This window comes from Pan paniscus, chromosome 7 (genome assembly GCF_029289425.2).
Source record: "Pan paniscus chromosome 7, NHGRI_mPanPan1-v2.0_pri, whole genome shotgun sequence".
NCBI lineage: Eukaryota > Metazoa > Chordata > Mammalia > Primates > Hominidae > Pan > Pan paniscus.
Genome location: NC_073256.2, coordinates 89,349,790 through 89,370,446, shown reverse-complemented (window position 1 = coordinate 89,370,446; position 20,657 = coordinate 89,349,790). Strand labels below are relative to the sequence as shown.

The window sequence follows — 20,657 nt, the reverse complement described above, 5'->3', positions numbered from 1 at the left end:
TGTAAAAATCCTAATGTTATTTGGGATATGTCTTTCTCACCTTGTAAAAATGATACTCAGGAAAGTGGAGATGTTGGAGAATAAAACAGTCACAGAATGGTAGGGAGGACATACGGGATTTTAGTTGTTTAGAAAGATAATACAAAATGAGTCCATAAAGAGGGCATTAAATGAAGTAACTTTAGGGAGGTTGGCAAGGATATGTGGTATAAAAAGTTGCTACAACTAACAGTCAAATATAAGTGAATGTAAAATCTTTCCTTTACTCAAAAAAACTGTAAGGAATGTCAAGTATTAAATCAAAGGAACCAGTATACATTCTTTCTTACTGTTGTATTGACTTGTGGTATCTTGAAGATAGGCTGAATCTCAAGACTTGTTTGGGATCTAAAGGAAAGGAAGATTCTATTTTATTTTATTTACAATTTTATTTATTTTTTGCAAGACTTCCAGCAGTTAGAAGGCAAGGAGACATGGGATAAAAAGGCCTTGCAAGCAGCATTTGTCAGATTTAGTCTGTTAAGTAATGTGGCATACAACGCTGGTCATTTTGATGTTTCACTTTGATTTTACGTCATGCACTTGTGTCTATTTGATCTGACATGCTGCAGAAACACAGTGTTTCATCATGGTTGTCTGTTTGTTTCAGCAGCCATTCACTCAATAAAACATCTCTGAAGTCTATCAGTGGGCCTTAGTTTAGATCCCTTGCATTAGGTTCTCTGGCCTTCCATGAAGATAGACAATTTAATAAACGAAAATGAACAAAAATGGAAGAAGATAAAGCAGATTTTTAGGAAACTCCATACGGAATTTCCTGGACTCTGCAGTTAGGCAGACTTAAAGTTGGTTCCCAGCAACTCTTTTGGGGACATTTGTTACCTCTTAAGGTGACCTTGGGGACATCTCCTGCCTCACCAGGCTGTAGTGAGGATTAAATGAAAAAGAGATATGAAAGACCTGGCCAGGCGTGGTGGCTCACGCCCGTAATCTCAGCACTTTGAGAGGCCGAGGCGGGCGGATCACAAGGTCGGAGATTGACACGATCCTGGCTAACACAGTGAAACCCTGTCTCTACTAAAACTACAAAAAAATTAGCTGGGCATGGTGGCGGGCGCCTGTAGTCCCAGCTACTCGGGAGGCTGAGGCAGAAGAATGGCGAGAACCCGGGAGGCGGAGCTTGCGGGGAGCCGAGATCTAGCCACTGCACTCTAGCCTGGGCAGCAGAGCAAGACTTCGTCTCAGGAAAAAAAAAAAAAAAGAGAGAAAGACCTAACCATTGTGCAGTAAGCATTGTGTGTGGTCTCCTTGAATGGACTCTGAAGCAATTGCCAAGTCACATGGGCCACATTGTGGGATGTGGTGATAATCCTGGACCTTTATCGTGCAGAGAGTCAGCAGGGCAGCTTAAAATTATGGTTCCATCCTCAGAAACTCTGATGCAGCAGATCAGGCTTGGATCACAGGAATCTTCATTTTTAACAAGCATGGAAGATAATTCTGATGTAAGTAGGATCTTTCAAATCCCAAGACTTTTTTGGGATTTAAAAGAAATTCAACCATTTGACCCTGAAACTTAAATAACTTGGATGGGTGAGTTTTCATGGTTCATCTTTTAACAGTAATCATTATGGGGATCTAAACATTGACCACAGAATTCTACTTGAGAAAAATCATTCAAGAATAGCTATGTCTGCTTAGGTAAATATACTAATTTGTAAAAATATGTACATCACTTATTATACCTACTGTGTTAGTCTGATCTCATGTTGCTGTGAAGAAATACCCGAGACTGAACTGGGTGATTTATAAAGAAAAGAGGTTTAATTGACTGACAGTTCTGCATGGCTGGGGAGGCCTCAGGATGGCAGAAGGCACCTCTTCACAGGACAGCAGGAGAGGAAATGAGTGCCAGCAGGGGAAATGCCAGACGCTTATAAAACCGTCAGATCTTGTGAGAACTCACTCCCTATCATGAGAATACCATGGGGGAAACCGCCCCCATGATTCACTTAACCTCCAACCAGGTCCCTCCCACGACACATGGAGATTACAATTTGGATTACAATTCAAGATGAGATTTTGAGTGGGGACACAGCCAAACCATATCAAATACCTTACTAAAAGTGAGCTTAATACTTGAAATAAGTGAAAGTAGAAGGAAATCCACTAAATAGAACATATCAATCTTTATAATTAATAAATTTTGGGTATTTCTTTACCAAAGGAAATAAGTATTTTGAGACCAGACCTATCACACAAAAACCATTCTGCATCATCTCCCCTGTAATTCAATCTGGATGCAATTAATGAGAGTGCTCTGGCTAATCTTGATTGTCATGATGGTATGAGGAGATGTGATATATAAGGTATTCAAACCATGTGGGGTGTATTATTAAGAATCATTGTTAAGTAAGAGGATGAAGTGAAACAGAATGAAATAAGTCAGGCATCCAGTCTTGGTATTTCCTGTTGTTAGTGCTAGAATTTTTACCTTTTATGTTAGAAATGCAACATACTTAATTTTTCCTCTGATACTTACACAATATAATTTATATATACATATATATCCACATGCATGCACATACACATACATTGAGCCATATTTGATGACCAAAAAGGGAGAGGCCCCAAGGGCTCTTTGGTGTGCAATTAATATTTTGGCCAGAAAATCAGCAGATTGTTTCAGTATGGTTATGTGTTATGACATCATATTCCAGTAAAGTTATAATGAACAGAAATTTTGTTTGTCTCTGTGGCAAACCAAAATGAGTTTTGTAATTGTCAGCAGGCCTTAGTGATTATAGTGGCGCCCACTCCCTCTACTGTAGTTAAAGGTCTGTTAGCATTTCAGTTGTGGACCTTCTATTTTCAGAAGTTTATAATTAATTGTAAACATTTGCTCTATGGTGAAAGTTTGCCATATGAGATCTCACTTCAGGAGTAAATTTCTGATTTCAAGTTGTCTGTTTTAAAGTTTTATAGTACCACCAGTTAAAAATAAACAAAGTTATGTGGAGGTGGGAAAATTGAATTTTGTGAAATACAAAGTGAAGATGACCGGCGTTATTCATATTAGTCTGTCAGATTTCTGCATTAAGGAATTAAAATAAATTTCTGCATTAAAGGGATTAAAATAAAATAGATGATAGGAAATTGTGCACTTCAGTACACAATATTTAATTGTTGTAACCAAAAAGCAAAAAAGATTGTAGTTTTTTAATGCTTTTTAATCTTTGTTTATAATAAAAACATTTAAAATGCGTTATCTTAAATTAATAGAAAACTGTAGTTCAAGAAAATTGATTTTAAGTTAAGCGTTTAAAACAGCAACTTTTTCTTTTTTTTCATACTCTGAATTCCTCTCCTTCATATGACACTGTTAATTACTCCTGTCCCTGACATTGTGTTGTAATTTTTCTTCTAACTTTGACCCTTTTTCATCTCTTTCACTGCTGTCTATTGTTTCCCTTGCACTTTGATCACAGGCATTAATCAGTTCCTAGCCTTAGGCTCTTTTTTGATTCCTTTACACTTACCCTTTCCAGGTGCTTATCCACTTGCATGGTTTCAATTATTGCCTCACAAATCTGTATCTTCAGTACCAATCAACATTTCTAGTTCTTCACCTTCAGTAAACCTTCATTGATTAGTCCCATCTGCCTGGTGAATGCTTACATGATGCGCTCTATCCAGTTTATCTCAGGTTGAACATAGAGCGTCACTACTTGGATGTGCAGTAATTATCTAAAATATAGTAGGACCTCAATTGGACTTCTTTTTGCTTGGAAACAAACATTTTTTAGGACTGGAGTGATTTTTAACTCATTTTTTTCAGCATTGCAGTTGTAAATCCACCATTCCATCAAAATCGATTCTGTTTATTTTGCTAAGTTGCTCAATTCAGTGGTCATATTTCTCAGTCATCATTTTACTTGACCTGTTAGTAGCATTAGATCCAGTTAATCCCTCCCTTCTCCTTGATAGACTTTTTTCCTGTTTGACTTTCAGGAAGGACATCGTGCTTGCTTGGCTTTTCTCCCATCACACCCTCCCACAGAGTTCTCATTATTTTATGCCTTTAAATACCACCTGTATACTGATGATTCCCAAATGTTATTTCTATCTTGGACCTCTTTCCTGAAGTCCAGACTTATAAATTCAGTTGTCCAGTTGACATCTACACTTGGATATCTAATAGGTCTAATAATTGAATATCCCCGAAACAGAGCTGTTGAAATCCACCCCCAGCAAACCCATTTCTTTTGCAATCTTCACTGTCTCAATAGATGGGTACTCCATTTTCCAGTTGTTTAGTTCCGAAACCGTGATGTCATCCCTGACTCCCCTCTCATATTCCATAGCCAGTCTTTGGGTAAACCCATCATCTCTACTTTTAAAATTCATCTAGAAACAATGACTTCTTGTTACTTCCATTGCTACACCCTAGTTCAGGCCACTGTCACCTTTCCCCTTGATGATCCCAGTAGCCTATTAGATATCCTTGCTTCCAGCATTGTTCCCCTACAGTGTGTCCTCAAAATAGTAGTCAGATGGTTATTCCAAGAGATAAGTCAGATTATGTCACTTCTCTGTGCAAAACCTTCCAGTGGCTGGTCATTTCACTTGGGGTAAAAATGCCTACAGCAATTTGTAGGGAAGGCCCTATGGAATCTTGCCACCTCTTCTCATCTAGCTTTTCCTGTCTCCCTAAACTTTTGCCGGACAGGCTTCCTCCGAGTTACTTGAACATGTGTGGCACACTCCTGCTTCGCTGCCCTTGCTGCTGGTATACTCTCTGCTTCAGATGCACTGTCCCAGATATCTGCATGGCTTGTTCCCTAACTTATTTCATGTCTTTACACAATTGATATTTTCTCAATGAAACTTCTCTTGGCCACCCTATCTAAAACCTACCTCCCTGACACTTCTGAACCCTTTCCTCTTTACTTTTTCTTACATCTACATCTAACATACTAGGTATTCTACATATTTTTCTTATTGTTTATCTTCCCCACTCTAAGTGTTGTTGTTCATTGTCATAGTCCCCTGTCATATAGAAGACACTCCATAAAAAATTGTTGAATTAATGGATTTTATTACATATCTTAATTTTTTCTGCTTAATTTCTTTTGGTGTTTTTGTTTCTTACAACCTCTGTTATCTCTTCATATCTGCATTATTGCAGCTTTTTAGTCACACCTCATTAGCCTCATTACCTCAGTCACCGTAAAATGTATGAATATAACACTTCCTGCTTAAGAACTGGCCTAAACTCCTTATTCTTATGCTGAATCTGCCCTCCTTATTACTTTGCATTGTAGTCGGTCCATTTCTCTGCTTCTATATTTCTAATCGTAATTATCTTCTGCAAAAAGCACGGTAATCTACATGTTGTCGCCTGAACAGTCTTGCCTGACCCAGCCTCTGTTGTAGCTTTACCAGACTGTTCTCTTACTTCTGTCAAAATCTGACCGAACACTTCTCACCAGGAAGTATCCTGTGATATAATTAAATAATTTTTACTGTATTGTTTTATGTTTAATGTTGTATTCTATATATGTTTTTCATGGAGATCAGTATAAGCTATTATCTGTAGATGTATTGACTCACATTTTATCAAAAAAGTATGTTTTCGAGGTTAAAGTTTTATTAAGAGTATAGCACATTATATAATTGGTATCATTTTAAACAAATCTTATGAATGATTATAGAGTGGTTTTATTAAGCTAACTTTAATGTTTTTATTTTCTTATTTTAGGTATCATTGCCCAGTGCCTAAGATCTTTTATGTTCAGCTCACTGTAGGAAATAATGAATTTTTTGGGGAAGGAAAGACTCGACAAGCTGCTAGACACAATGCTGCAATGAAAGCCCTCCAAGCACTGCAGAATGAACCTATTCCAGAAAGATCTCCTCAGGTGTGGTGCTGCTGCATGTGACAGTCTGTTCTTCCTACTTTCCCAGTGAAACAAATCAGAGCATTTTATAATTAAAATAAATAATCTGTTCTGATAGGGAAGAATACTAGAGTGAAGACCTGACAGTCTTGCTTCATGTGTTCCTGCAGGGTGACTACCTTTCAGAGCTTTGGTTCTCCCCTTGAGTTCACTTCCCAGGCAACTGGGGATTTGGGGATGTATATGAGGATGAGAAATAACATTGATTTGGCTTATATTTCATACTATGTTTATTGAATATAGATTACATTGTGTGAATCTAGAATCAAGGATTTAAAGTGGAAGAGATTTTATGGATTTTTCAGTCCTCTTTTGTTTTACAAATGACATTGAGGCTGTTCTTAAGTAATCTCACTCATTCTCATGGCTTCAGCTACTTTCTTGATTGACTTCAAAATAGTATCTCTAGCTCAGGCATGTCCTATACATAGCATAGTGAGCTTCCTTTTTTTTTGAGATGGAGCCTCGCTCTGTTGCCCAGGCTGGAATGCAGTGGCAGGATCTCGGCTCACTGCAACCTCTGCCTCCCGGGTTCAAGCGATTCTCCTGCCTCAGCCTCTTGAGTAGCTGGGACCATAGGCTCATGCTACCACGCCCAGCTAATTTTTTGTATTTTTAGCAGAGATGGGGTTTCACTGTGTTAACCAGGATGTTCTCAATCTCCTGACCTCGTGATTTGCCTGCCTCGGCCTCCTAAAATGCTGGGATTACAGGCGTGAGCCACCACGCCCGGCAGCATAGTGAGCTTCTTACTTACCCTACAGTTCAACCTCTACAGTTTTCCTTTCCCCAAACCAATTGTTTCTTTCTCCTTTGATATTTATCTTAATGGCAGACTTAGGTGTTTTTCTGCTTGTACTCTTTCATGAGAGCTCCTATCTATTTCTTGGTCTGTTTTCCCACTAGATCATTCTCTCCCAGTTCTTGACAGCAGGAATACTGTCTCTTTCTCTCTAATAGTTATAGTAAGTTCAGCATATATGAGGCCTTCCAGAAGTATGTGTTAAATAAGTGAATAAAGTAAACCAATGCCTGTGCCAGACATAGATCTCCAATTAGGATGCTCCTGGTTTGCATCCTGTACTCTTTCTGTAACTTCATCCTCATAGATCACATTAGAACACCAGTGGGGGAATTCCTGGGTGTTGGGGGTTGGGTGGGTAGAGAACTCTAAAACAAGAGTGCCAGGTTTAGGGATGTAGGCTAAACTCAAATTAGTGTATGGTTGAGTAAAAGATTTCCAAAGTCTGCATTAAATGCTTTTCCTTCAAGGAAAACAAGCTAAAAATCGAGTAACAAAAAGCCTGGCAGCAAAGCCCTTGACCGCTGTGGTTACAGGAGAATGCAGCAGATACAGTCTATATAGTTTGTTGTTTCTTCTTGTAATTTAAATAGGCCATCTTGACTGTAGAATAAAAGTAAAGTTTGTTATAATGTCAAGATTCAGTGTTATCCTATTTTTTGTGATTTAGAATGGTGAATCAGGAAAGGATATGGATGATGACAAAGATGCAAATAAGTCTGAGATCAGCTTAGTGTTTGAAATTGCTCTGAAGCGAAATATGCCTGTCAGTTTTGAGGTATGTACTCGGTAGAGATCTTCCCATTTTTTCCCTTGCTGTGGTTATTTTAAACAAACAAATCAAATTAACTGGTGTATTAGTATCCTGCAAGAGTTAGTGTGCTTCTATATGTTCAAACCCAGTATTATGAAATGATCTAGGCCCTGGTGAAAATAGAAATCATGATGATAACACAGATTCCTTCTGATTTTTTTCTTTTCTGTATTAAGCCTTTTGTATACATGGTATTTCAATTTTTATTATAAAAGTTATTTTCTGGGTATAGATAATTTGTGGTATCCTATAGGATTTGGTATTTTAAATAGGATTAAATTAAATTTATTCAAGTTAAGATTTAGTGACACACATGTTAATATCCAATTTTTTTTTCAATTGTGTGGAGGCCAAAATATGTTTCACTTTAACCTCAACTAACAAAATCACCAAGAAGTAAGATGTAATGAAGCAACTCTTGACTTAACAGCTAGATAAATATATCGCAAATATATTCATAAAATTGTATGAAATTTCAAAAAAGAAAACTTAAAAAAATAATTATTATAATACTTCCCTTATTAAGAGGTCACTAATTTTACAACTCATGTCTGGAAAGTAGACAAGAACCAGGAAATAAGCTGAAAGAGTTGTGGAGAATCTTCCCTCACATTGTATGACATTCACCTACTAGAAAGCTCCCACATCTTACTCATTGGCAGGATCATCTGAGTTGGACTGAGAAACTGTTTGCTTTCTCTTGGACACATTCTTACAAGTTGCATTATCTCAGTTCTCGGTCCACAGCTTGTTAAAAGCAGCAAAATGAGGAAGTCAGGGAGAGAATGTACTTGAGATCCTATTGGTCCAGCAAGAAATGATACGGAAAATTTGGAAAACCTGTAAAAAGTAATTGCTGATACTAAAAAATTATTGGGATTTTTTTTAAAGGCTACAATGAGTAAGAACAGACAGTTTTATTATTCTTAGATGTTCTTGGGAACATCAATATATTATGATATAGGATATCTGATGTTTATAATGATGATCTAATGTGAACAATTAAAGGTTAAATATTTAGTATTGCAGATTAAACAAGGTTTAGGAACATTACATTCATAGTTGACAGATCCATAACTCATTACTCTAGAAAGCTAGGAATTTTTTTGGCATACCTACTTACCTTTTTAAAATCGTGTCACAAGAATAAATATCCCTTTCTGTAAAACAGCTTTTGACATCCCTATCAAAAACAGCTTATTTTTATCCATCGACTGTTTTTGAGAGACTTCCACAGGCACGGTGCCTTGTGGTTTATAGAACTACTCGTTTCTGCAGCAACTTACTCGTACATAGGAGGAAGTTAGGTATGTAATTTTATACAAATTATTCTAGATGACCAATCTAATATGGTATCTAATCTAATGGTATCTTTGATGTTCTTAAATTTGTGTTCCATAAGACATGGAGAACCTGTAATTAGAATGATCTGTTTTAAAGTAATAAATCATTTTGACTGTGAATCAAATGTGTTTATTTAGATTTCTTTTGTTTCAATTGCATTAAGCATCAAGTGTCATAAATAGTCCCACTATAATACCTTCATAATAGCTTTCTTAAAGAAATACTATAATTTTGGCATAATACTAATTTTGGTTTTGATATGAATATTAAGTCATACTTTAAGAATACATCTCAAGTGCCTATCCATTATTTAATATTTTACTTATATTTAATAGGTTATTAAAGAAAGTGGACCACCACATATGAAAAGCTTTGTTACTCGAGTGTCAGTAGGAGAGTTCTCTGCAGAAGGAGAAGGAAATAGCAAAAAACTCTCCAAGAAGCGCGCTGCGACCACCGTCTTACAGGAGCTTAAAAAACTTCCACCTCTTCCTGTGGTGGAAAAGCCAAAACTATTTTTTAAAAAACGCCCTAAAACAATAGTAAAGGTAAGTTTATATTTGTGAACATCAGTCAGTTTTACTAAATAAATATTATAGTAGCTATAGATAAGCATTTTTCTATAAGGCAGATCCCTGAACTTATGGACTATATACAGTCCTGAAATCAGGGCAGCACATGTGACTATAAATTAATGACAATTCTATTTTGCTTTTTAAATACCTGTGCACCTGCATTGGTTCATCAAATAATCATAATACCTTAGGTATTTATGTATTTCTTTGTTGTTTAAAAAGTGCTTTACCATTCATGTCACCTTTACTATAATCCCCCTCATGACCGTGTAAGGTAGATGATGTTAGCCCTCATTATACAAATAAGATTTTACAAAACGTGTTCAAAGAGTTTGCCCATTTTTATTCAGCAATCATGTCAAACCTCCTGAACCGCTCTGATCTCTAATCCAGTGTTCTTTCTGCACAGAAGGCTGTTGCATAGTAACTTCTTAGGATATCATGAAATGGTAACAGGATACACACAAAAAAATCATGTGACTAATACTAACTGATAGCTACAGCAGCTGGAAATCATAAAGCAGTCTATGTGCCAGACTTTGTCCCAACACTTTTCATGCTTTAATCACATTTAATCCACATAGCAACCATATGAAGTAGATGGTGTTATTTTGTTGCCATTCATTCAGATATGTATACCTTGCCAAAGAAGAATATAGAGCACACAGCTTTTCAAGATATTGTGACTCTTTTATTGGGTGAGAATTTATTTACATTAATAAGAGAAGCAAGGTAAATATCAGAGGAATGAGATGAATCAGGATTTAGTACAGGACAGTGCCTGTGAATGCTTGACACATATGACATGTCTGCAGCTAGAGTTCTGTGTTTCCAGAGAAAGCCTTAAATTGCCAGCATTTTAGTTGCTGGCTCAGCCTCACTGATTTAGCAGCCTTCTTCTGATCAGGCTATACAAATGAAGGATTACAGATAAGAAATATATTTAACCTCAATGGATTTCTTTTGATTGCACAATGGCACAATTTAGATATTTTTACAGGTTTTATACCTTTGTACCTTTATTTAAAATACATATATACATATATACAAAAATAACTACTTAAATATTTGTTTTTAATGAATACTGACATGACTTCACTTAGAAGATGTAGTAGGTAATGCATTCCCTGAACTGGAATTATATGTTATATGTAAGGTAGACTAAAAGTAAATACAAATAGATCCACTTATCATGAGTCATAGTGGTTCCAAAGAGGACTGGAACTTTCATTCATATGCTCCTCCTACACAGTCAGGAGTAGAATATAGCTATTAAGAGAATGAACTTTGGAGTCAATTCTGAGTATGAATCCCTGTGGCCTGAGCAAGTTACCTAACTTTAAAAATATTTCTTCATTTATAAAGTGGGAATAGTAACTGACCTTGCTGTATGGGATTGTTATAAGTATTAACTGAAACAATGCACAAAATGCATTAGTAATTATTAAGTATTCATTGTTATTAATGATAATGCAAATACTATAATAAATAACACATATTAACTATTGGTATTTTGTATCTAATACTACCTATTCACATTTTATGTTTATGTGAATATATCCATGAACTGTTTTCTTAAATCTATTAATATATAAAATCTATGGCTTTTCTATGATGGAGGAACAGTGTTTTATGTTGGAATGATGGCACAAAACTGGTCACATAACTTCCGTCTGCTCTATTAAACTAAGTTTTATCTTGATAAATTAAGAATAATAAACCAGGCTGGGCATGGTGGCTCATGCCTGTAATCCCAGCACTTTTGGGAGGCTGAGGCGGGTGGATCATTTGAGGCCAGGAGTTCGAGACCAGCATGGCCAACATGGCAAAACTTGGTCTCTACTAAAAATACAAAAATTAGTCGGGTGTAGTGGCATGCGTCTCTAATCCCAGCTACAGCTCAGGAGGCTGAGGCATGAGAATCGCTTGAACCTAGGAGGCAGAGGTTGAGGTGAGCCAAGATCACTGCCACTGCACTCCAGCCTTGGTGACAGAATGAGATTCCATCTCAAAATGATAATAATAATAATAATCATAATAATAAACTGTTAGGCTGGAAAAGATCTCTACATTTCTATAGTAGGATATAAATCTAACTCTTGTTTTAACTATAGCTATTAAAAGCAAGATTATTATTTAAATGTTATTCCCCAGAGGTGGGAGACAGGAGAAACATTTTGAATTCTCAGTTATTTGCTACTGCTTCCAGTATATAAGCAATATTATCCCAGAACTTCCCTCCTATGCATCATTCAGATCTCAGCATAAACTTGACTTTTTTAGGAACTCCTCTGGTCCTCTCCTACTCCCAGACTAGGTTAGCCTCCTGCATTTTCCCTCATATACATCACACTTGGAGTTACTTTTGCCAAGTCTGTCTTATGTTAAAATAAAGCTTGTAGATACCCTCTGAAATGTAAGATTATTTTGAGAGAACAACATGTGTATAATGAGTTGGAATCTAGATAATTTTAAGTATGTTCATACCTTATGTCAGTAAATGGATCAGCTTGGAATAGCATCCTGATTTTTAGCATATTCCTCACTTCCTTGTATGGCTTATACATTGAGGGTCTATAGTTTGTTACACTCAGTGGAAGCAGATAAAATATCTATGATTATTTGCCTTGGTTTTATTTAAAGTAATAAAATAATCACATTGTCTCATTTGATCACTTAATCACTCTGTGATGCAGCATTCGTTTCCATCTTACAGATGAGGCCCTTTATATTTAAGAAACCTATCCAAGATCCTGTAGCAGAATCAGCTTTCAGATCCAGTTGTCACGTCTGACTCCAGTGCCCATTTGATACTGGTTAATTGTGAACTTTTGGATTTTCAGAGTCACTGTATAGGGTTATCCTGTTAACATGTAAAACTGCCCTGATAATGTCTTTGTGTTTACATTCTGTTTTTAAATGTAATTCTCCTCTATAAGACGAGACTACAAAGAAGGCTTTCTAATCTTAGAGATCAAATGTTCTGGACACAATTATTACAAGACTGTCCTTATTGGTATATAGAATGATGATTTAAGATTTGCTGTCCAAGGAATAACTTAATTGTCAAGGGTGCTGGTAGTTCATTTCAGTCAGAGCAAGAAACCAAGTCATCCCCTCCCTGGCTGCCTTTTTTTTTTTTTTTTTTTGAGACGGGGTCTAACTCTGTCTCCCAAGCTGGAGTGCAGTGGCACCATGATCTTGGCTGGCTGCAACTTCTGCCTCCTGGATTCAAACGATTCTCCCATGTCAACCTCCAGAGTAGCTGGGACTAGGCATGTGCCACCATACCTAGCTAATTTTGGTATTTTTTGGTAGAGATGGGGTTTTACTGCGTTGGCCAGGCTGGTCTTGAACTCCTGACCTAAAGTGATCCGCCTGCCTTTGCCACCCAGAGTTTTTTGTTTTTTTGTTTTTTTTTTTAAACAGGGTCTCACCTGTTGCCCAGGCTGGAGTGCAATGGTAGGATCTCAGCTCACTGCAGCTTTGATTTTTCTGCTCTCGGGTGATCCTCCCACCTCAGCCTCCCAAGTAGCTGGGACTACAGGCACAACACCACCATGCGCAGCTAATTTTTGTATTTTTTGTAGAGACAGGGTTTTGCAACGTTGTGCAGGCAGGTCTCAAACTCCTGGGCTCAAGTGATCTGCCTACCTTGGCCTCCCAAAGTGCTGCGATTAAAGGCATGAGCCACTGTGCCCAGCCCCAAGCAATTCTTAATGTACACTGAACTCCATCATTATCTAAATTGGATTTATGTATCTGATTCTTTTCATTGCAATCTATATCAACAATAATTTCCTTGGAACTCAGAGACATTCTTTGAGTCAAATTAAACAGAAATAAAGACACTGGAAACACATTCCTACTTATTTAACATCTTCATGAACTGGGCATACTACTTGTAGTGCTAGACTCAGAGCTTCTCTTTACCTTTTCATTGGGATTTCAATCTTAGACTTATAAATTATTATGTGGATTTGTCTTTTCTCATCAGTCCCTCTTCATTCCCCTTATAATTAATTTAATTTTTTTTTAATTGAGACAGGATCTCGCTCTGTTGCCAGGCTGGAGTGCAATGGCACAATCTCGGCTCACTGCAACCTCCACCTCCTGGGTTCAATCGATTCTCCTGCCTCAGCCTCCCGAGTAGCTGGGATTACAGGTGCACACCACCACGCTCAGCTAATTTTTTTGTATTTTTAGTAGAGACTGTGTTTAACCATGTTGGCCAGGCTGGTCTTGATCTCCTGACCTCATGTTCCACCTGCCTCGGCTTCCCAAAGTGCTGGAATTACAGGCATCAGCCACCGCACCCAGCCCTTTATTTAATTTTTTTTTTTCAGGATATAAGTAGAAGTTGAAACCAGTATTTTATCAAAAGCTAAAAGTTTCCTTTGCTCTTTCCTTTCCCTTCATCTAACCATTGCAACAGTGAAGTTCTCAGTCTTTTTCCTCCTCTTTCCCTAAGCTGTTCTTCTACTTCTGGGGGTTCAATTTCATCTTTAAATAGATGATTCCTGAATACCGTATGCTCTGCACTACCTATTAGACATCACCACTTACTATTTCACAGGTGCCTCAAGTTTTGGGCCCAAATTCATCATTTTCCCTTCTAAACCTCTTTCTCCTGCAGCATTCTTTATCTCAGTGACTGGCACTAACATCCAGCTGCTGAAACTGCTGGGGGTCATTTTTAACTTCTCTTTTTTTTTGAAGATGGAGTTTTGCTCTTGTTGCCCAGGCTGGAGTGCAATGGCACTATCTCGGCTCACTGCAACCTCTGCCTCCTGGGTTCAAGCGATTCTCATGCCTCAGCTGGGATTACAGGTGCCCACCACCATGCCCGATTAATTTTTGTATTTTTAGTAGAGATGGGGTTTCACCATGTCGGCCAGGCTGGTCTTGAACTCCTGACCTTGTGATCCACCCACCTCAGCCTCCCAAAGTGCTGGGATTACAGGCGTGAGCCACTGCGCCCGACGTTTAACTTCTCTCTTACCCCTTACGTCCTATCAGTTATTAAGGCCTATTACTCTGTCAGCTAATATTTCTTTTTTTCTTTTTCTTTTTCTTTTTTTTTTATGGGACGGAGTCTTGCTCTGTCATCCAAGCTGGAGTGCAGTGGCATGATCTTGGCTCACTGCAACCTCCGCCTCCTGGGTTCAAGCGATTCTCCTGCCTTCCTCGCCTCCTGAGTAGCTGGGATTACAGGCGTGCGCCACCACACCTGGCTAATTTTTGTATTTTTAGTAGAGACGGGGTTTCACCATGTTGGTCAGGCTGGTCTTGAACTCCTGACCTTGTGATCCGCCCTGCCTTGGCCTCTCACAGGAGTGAGCCACTGTGCTTGGCCTTGTCACCTAATGTTTTTAAAGTTGGTTCCTTTTTTTCCATCCCTTCTGCCACTCTTTTGTCCAACTCACAGACATCTATTAATCTGAACTACTACAGTTAAGGTTTTAACTGGCTACAAGTACTCTTGACACCAAATGATCGTTTAAAAAGTATGATCTTTTAGAGACACCTGTCTAATCATATCATGCCTCTGCTTAAAACCTTTTAGTAATTTTCTTACTCTTTGGATAAAGTCCAAAATCCTAAACATAGTTTGAAAGACCATGAGGGATCTGCCTGGAGGCTGTACCTGGAGCACCAAACTACAGATTGTCAAGATGAAATGGCAGCAATCATCCGGAAGAGCTAAGACTGCATAGTGGCTCTTACATAAGTTTAGTGTAACGTGTAATCTGTAACAGAGTGATTATCCATGTCTCTACAGATAGTAGAGACAAGAATAAATTTTCATAGGTGGAAATAAAGTTTTGACCATATGATATACGCAGACTTTTATTTCTAGGAAAAATACATGAAGAAAGTTCATATGCAGAAAGATAATTTGGTTTCCAAGAATTTTTGCTTTTTTTTTTTTTTTTGAGACAGAGTTTTGCTCTTGTTGCCCAGGCTGGAGTGCAATGGTGCGATCTTGGCTCACCGCAACCTCCGCCTCCCGGGTTAAAGTGATTCTCCTGCCTCAGCCTCCCTAGTAGCTGGGATTACAGACATGTGCCACCATGCCCGGCTAATTTTTTGTATGTTTTTTTTTTAGTAGAGATGGGGTTTCTCTGTGTTGGTTAGGCTGGTCTCGAACTCCCGACCTCAGGTGATCCGCCCACCTCGGCCTCCCAAAGTGCTGAGATTACAGGCATGAGCCATCATGCCCGGCCTGAATTTTTGCTTTTATGTTATAATACATACAAAAAGCTATATATAAACTTGTGTATAAATAAAAAAGCATACTAAGTAAGTGTGAGAAAGACCTACTGCCCAACTTGAGTATAAAACATTTCTCAATAAGCTTTGAAGCTCTCTGTATGCTCTTCTTCCATCACGTCCTCATGCAACCTTCCCTAGGCAACCTCTATCACTAGTTTTGTATGACCATTTCCTACCTTATAGTTTTACTATGTTTGTTTTTCTAAAAAAAGTTATTTGTTTAGTTCCTTTAGACAACTTTATTGAGGTATAATTGACATAGAGTGACTTGTACATGTTTAAAGTGCACTGTTTGATATGTTTTCGTATTTGTTCACATATGTAAAACTATGACCACAATCAAGATAATGAGCCCATCCATTCCTCCCAGAATTTTCCTCATGCCCCTTTGTAATCTTCTACCTTAATTTGCCGAGAAACCACTCTTTTTTTGGCTGGCTTCTTTAACCCAGCATAATTATTTTGAGATTCATCCTTATCGTTGCATGCATGAATTGGTAGTTCTGTTTTTTTGCAGGTAATATTTCATTGAATTGATATACCACCACTTGTTTATCCATTCACCTGTCAGTGGATATTTGGGCTGTTTCTAATTTTTGATTGTTGCTCATAAAGCAGCTATGAATATTTGTGTGTATATCTTAAGAGCATATGCTTTCATTTCTCTTGGGTAAATCCTTCAAAGTGGAATGGCTTGGTCATTTAGTAGGTATATAGTCAACTTTAGTTTTTCAAAGTTGTAGCAGCTGTGCACTTTTACATTCTCATCAGCAGTGTGTGATAACTCCAGTTGTTTCGCATCCTTGCTAACACCTAGCATAGTTTTTAAAATTTCAGATGTTCATGTATTGATATCTCATTTTGGTTTTAATTTACATTTCCTCTGTGGCAGATGATATCGAGAATTTTTTATGTGTTTACTGTCACATGAGGCCTGATGAAGTGTTTATTTAAATTTTTTGCCAGCTTAACAAATTTTAATTGCTTAATTCAAATAATAATAAATTTATTATTAAATTTTTAGAGGTCTTTATACACTCTGGATACAGGTGCTTTATTACATATGTACTTTGCAAATATTTTCTTCAAGTCTGTGACTTGTCTTTTTCAAAGAGCAGAAGTTATTAATTTTGAAGATTTATTATATTTATTTTATTATTTATATTGTTTCATTTTATTATTATTAGTTTTTTTACATGGAACGTGATTTTGGTGTTATATCTAAGAAATTGTTACCTAACCAAGTTACAAAAATTTTTCTTCTGGAAATCTTATAGTTTTAGAAATTACATTTACGTCTGTGAGGCATTTTGAGTTAACTATTTTTATAAATGTTATGAGGTTTGGCTTGAAGATTTTTTTTTCTTTTTCTTTTTCTTTTTACATATGAATAGCCAATTGTCCCAACACTATTGGCTGAAAAGACTACCCCACTGAATTCCTTTTGTGCCTTTGTTGAAAATCATGTGACCGTGTGTGTGTGTGTGTGTGTGTGTGTGTGTATGTGTATGTGTATGTGTGTATATATATCTGTGTCTGGGCACTTATTCTGTTTCATTGGTCCCTTTGTCTATCTTTATACCAATACTACACACACCGTCTTGAATGCCATAGTTTTATAATCTTGAAATTAGGTAGTCTGAGTCTTTTTTTTTTTCCCCCAAAAGTTTGGTTCTTTGTCCTTTGCATTTCCATATGAATTTTAGTATCAGCTTACACATTAAATTTTAAAAAGCCAACTGGGGGCCAGGTGCGGTGGCTCATGCCCGTAATCTGAGCACTTTGGGAGGCCGAGGTGGAAGGATCACTTGAGGTTACGAGTTTGAGACCAGCCTGGCCAACATGGTGAAACCCTGTCTCTATGAAAAATACAGAGATTAACCAGGCATGGTGGCGTGCGCCTGGAGTCCCAGCTACTCAGGAAGCTGAGGCAAGAGAATCGCTTGAACCCAGGAGACAGAGGTTGCTGTTAGCTGAGATCATGCCACTGCACTCCAGCCTGGGCAACAGAGTGAGACTCTGTCTCAAAAAAAAAAAAAAAAAAAAAAAAGGAAAAAAGCCTACTGGGATTTTGAGGAGAATTGACATCTTATTGTTGAGTCTTCTGATCGATGAACATGATGTATTGACTATTTAGATCTTAATTTCAGCAGTATTTTGTAGTTTTAGCAGGCTTTACATAAAATATACTATATATATATTATTCTGTAGCTTGCCTTTTTTACTTACTATTCTTTCTGAAAATCATTCATCTTGATGCATGTAGCAATAATTAATTCATTTTCACTGCTATGTACCATTCCATTATATGAACATGCTGTAATTTATCTGTTCTTTTATTGGTGAATATTCTAATTTTTTTTTTCCTATTTCAAATAATGCATCTGTGGATATTCCTGTACATATGAGCTACTGTGCATGGGTTACGGTTTTCTAGGGTATATATGTGCCTAGGAATAGGCTAGTTGGGGTAGGATGTACCATCTCAGGCTTTACTAGACATTGCCAGGTTGTTTTCCGATTTATAGTACTCCCAGTGTTTATAAGAGTTTCTGTTACTCCCCGTTCTCACCACTTGGGGCTGTTAGACTTCTTAATTTTTGCTAATTTGGTGGATGTGAAATAGTAACTCACTGAGGTTTTTAATATGTATTTTCTGTGTCCTAGAGGTTAGTTATCATTTCATATATTGAGTTTTTCCTTATGTGAAGTATTTATCTCTTTTGCCCATTTCCCTTTTATATTCTCTTTTTCTTAGTACTTTTAAGGGGTCTTAAAAAATATATTTTGGATACTGGATATGTCTTTTTAAAATTATGTGTGTTGTGGCCGGGTGCTGCGGCTCACACCTGTAATCCCAGCACTTTGGGAGGCCAAGGCCAGTGGGATCACCTGAGGTCAGGAGTTCAAGATCAGCTTGGCCAACATGATGAAACCCCATCTCTACTAAAAATATAAAAATTAGCTGGGCATGGTGTGGGCGCGCCTGTAGTTCCAGCTATTTGGGAGGCTGAGGCACGAGAATCGCTTGAACCCGGCAGGTGGAGTTTGTGGTGAGCTGAAATTGCACTACCGCACTCCAGCCTGGGCGACAGAGTGAAACTCTGTCTCAAAAAAATAAATAAAATAAAATAAAATGATATGTGTTGCAGAGATCTCCTCCCAGTTCATGGTTGGTCTTCTTCTGTTCTTTTTGATGTTTCTTGATGAACAGAAGTTGTGAAGCACCTCTGGTATACTGAAGAGTTTGCCCAATTTAAAAAGCATAGTTGACACCTTGCCATTAATACATCTAAGCCCCAAGTCCCATAGAAGCCTTGGTTACAGGTCTATTTTATGATTTTCCTTTATAAATATTCATAAATGACTCATTTATCTTTTCTAGTCACAGTTTTGGGGTGTGGGGGTGGAGGGAAGAAGCACTGTTTCTTTAAGGATTCAATAACAGGTTTCACAAGCATATTTTAAAACTTTTTCTTAAATTAATTTTTAGGCCGGACCAGAATATGGCCAAGGGATGAACCCTATTAGCCGCCTGGCGCAAATTCAACAGGCCAAAAAGGAAAAGGAGCCGGATTATGTTTTGCTTTCAGAAAGAGGAATGCCTCGACGTCGAGAATTTGTGATGCAGGTATTTCTAACCTTTTAAAACTATTGAAAAGATTTAGAAATCCCCAGGATGGAATAGGCATTTGGGCAAAAGGCAAACTAGGACTTAAGAGCAGAAAGTAAAACTGTTTCCAGTTAAAGCATTCATTCTGTCCAGGCTCACCTACCAACTTGGTGGAAACATTCAAGTGTCAAGGACATGTTACAATAGACAACATGAGTTTTCCAAGGGACTCTGAGTTCACACAGGTTATTTACCATGGAGTTTATCATTTAATGCCTATCTTTTAACTTTTTGTGTTACATTTTGTAGCCGGAGTCTATTAACTACTGGGAATTGGAGACACATGGAATTAGAAACAAAATTTAGAAGGATGGATGTAGTAGATGGATCAGGGCCAAAATCCTGAGCTTGTGGGCTGTCAGGAAAGTTAGAAAAAGAGAGTAAGCAGGCTAGCTAACCATGGTGGGGGCTGAGGCACTCAGGATTGCTGAGATCTGACCGCTGCATTGTGGAGCCAAGAAAATCAAGGAATGGCTGCTAGTGTATTGGCGGATGGGCTAGGAATGAAGTAGAATGCCTAAAATGCTCTCCTTTTCAACCCCTACCTATTCATCTTCATTTGCCAGCTCAAACTCCAGTCTTAAGAAATTTTTCTTTTACTTTTTTATTACAATTTCAAACATATCCAAAGGTGGGGAGAGAATAATAATGGACCATTAATATGCCCATCACTCAAACACAACAGTTATTAAGATTTTTGCCACACTTGATTCAGCTATTAATTTTTCTCTTCTCCCTCTCTTTCTTCCTTTCTTTCTTCTTTTACTGAAGTATTTCAAAGATAATTTCTAACTACATGTCATTTCAGCCTTACATATTCAGTGTATGTTTCTAAGAAATATGAAAGCTTTTCTTACATTAGACATGATTCATTAGAATCATCTAATACCCAGTCTATATTTAAATTATTATTTTCCCCAAGCTGTTTTTTAATTTTTTTTTTTTTTTTGGTGGGGCAACAGGGTCTTGTTCTGTCAGCCAGGCTGGAGTACGGTGGCATGATCTTGGCTCACTGCAGCCTTGATTTCCTGGGCTCAAGAGATCCTCCCTTTTCAGCCTCCTGAGTAGCCTAGGATTACAAGCATACACTACCATGGCCAGCTAATTAAATGTTGTTTTATTGTTGTTGTTTATAGAGACAGGATCTTACTATGTTGCCCAGGCTAGTCTTAAACTCCTGGCTTCAAGTGATCCTCCTGCTTCAGCCTCTCAA

The 20,657-nt window shown here is 37.6% G+C and overlaps 1 protein-coding gene across 18 annotated transcripts in view; it reads left to right on the top strand.

Annotated features, from left to right (window-relative positions):
• STAU2 (staufen double-stranded RNA binding protein 2) overlaps positions 1-20,657 on the top strand; it is a 324,824-nt gene that overhangs the window by 121,559 nt on the left and 182,608 nt on the right. For all 18 annotated transcript variants that reach the window (XR_008626426.1, XR_008626424.2, XR_010112957.1 and 15 more), the window contains 4 exons: positions 5,762-5,921; positions 7,433-7,540; positions 9,256-9,468; positions 19,265-19,402. Coding sequence is in view for 12 of the 18 variants with exons in the window: in XM_024929783.4 (XP_024785551.1) it covers positions 5,762-5,921; positions 7,433-7,540; positions 9,256-9,468; positions 19,265-19,402 (619 nt within the window). In the remaining 6 variants the exon portion in view is untranslated. The remainder of the gene's footprint in view (positions 1-5,761; positions 5,922-7,432; positions 7,541-9,255; positions 9,469-19,264; positions 19,403-20,657) is intronic.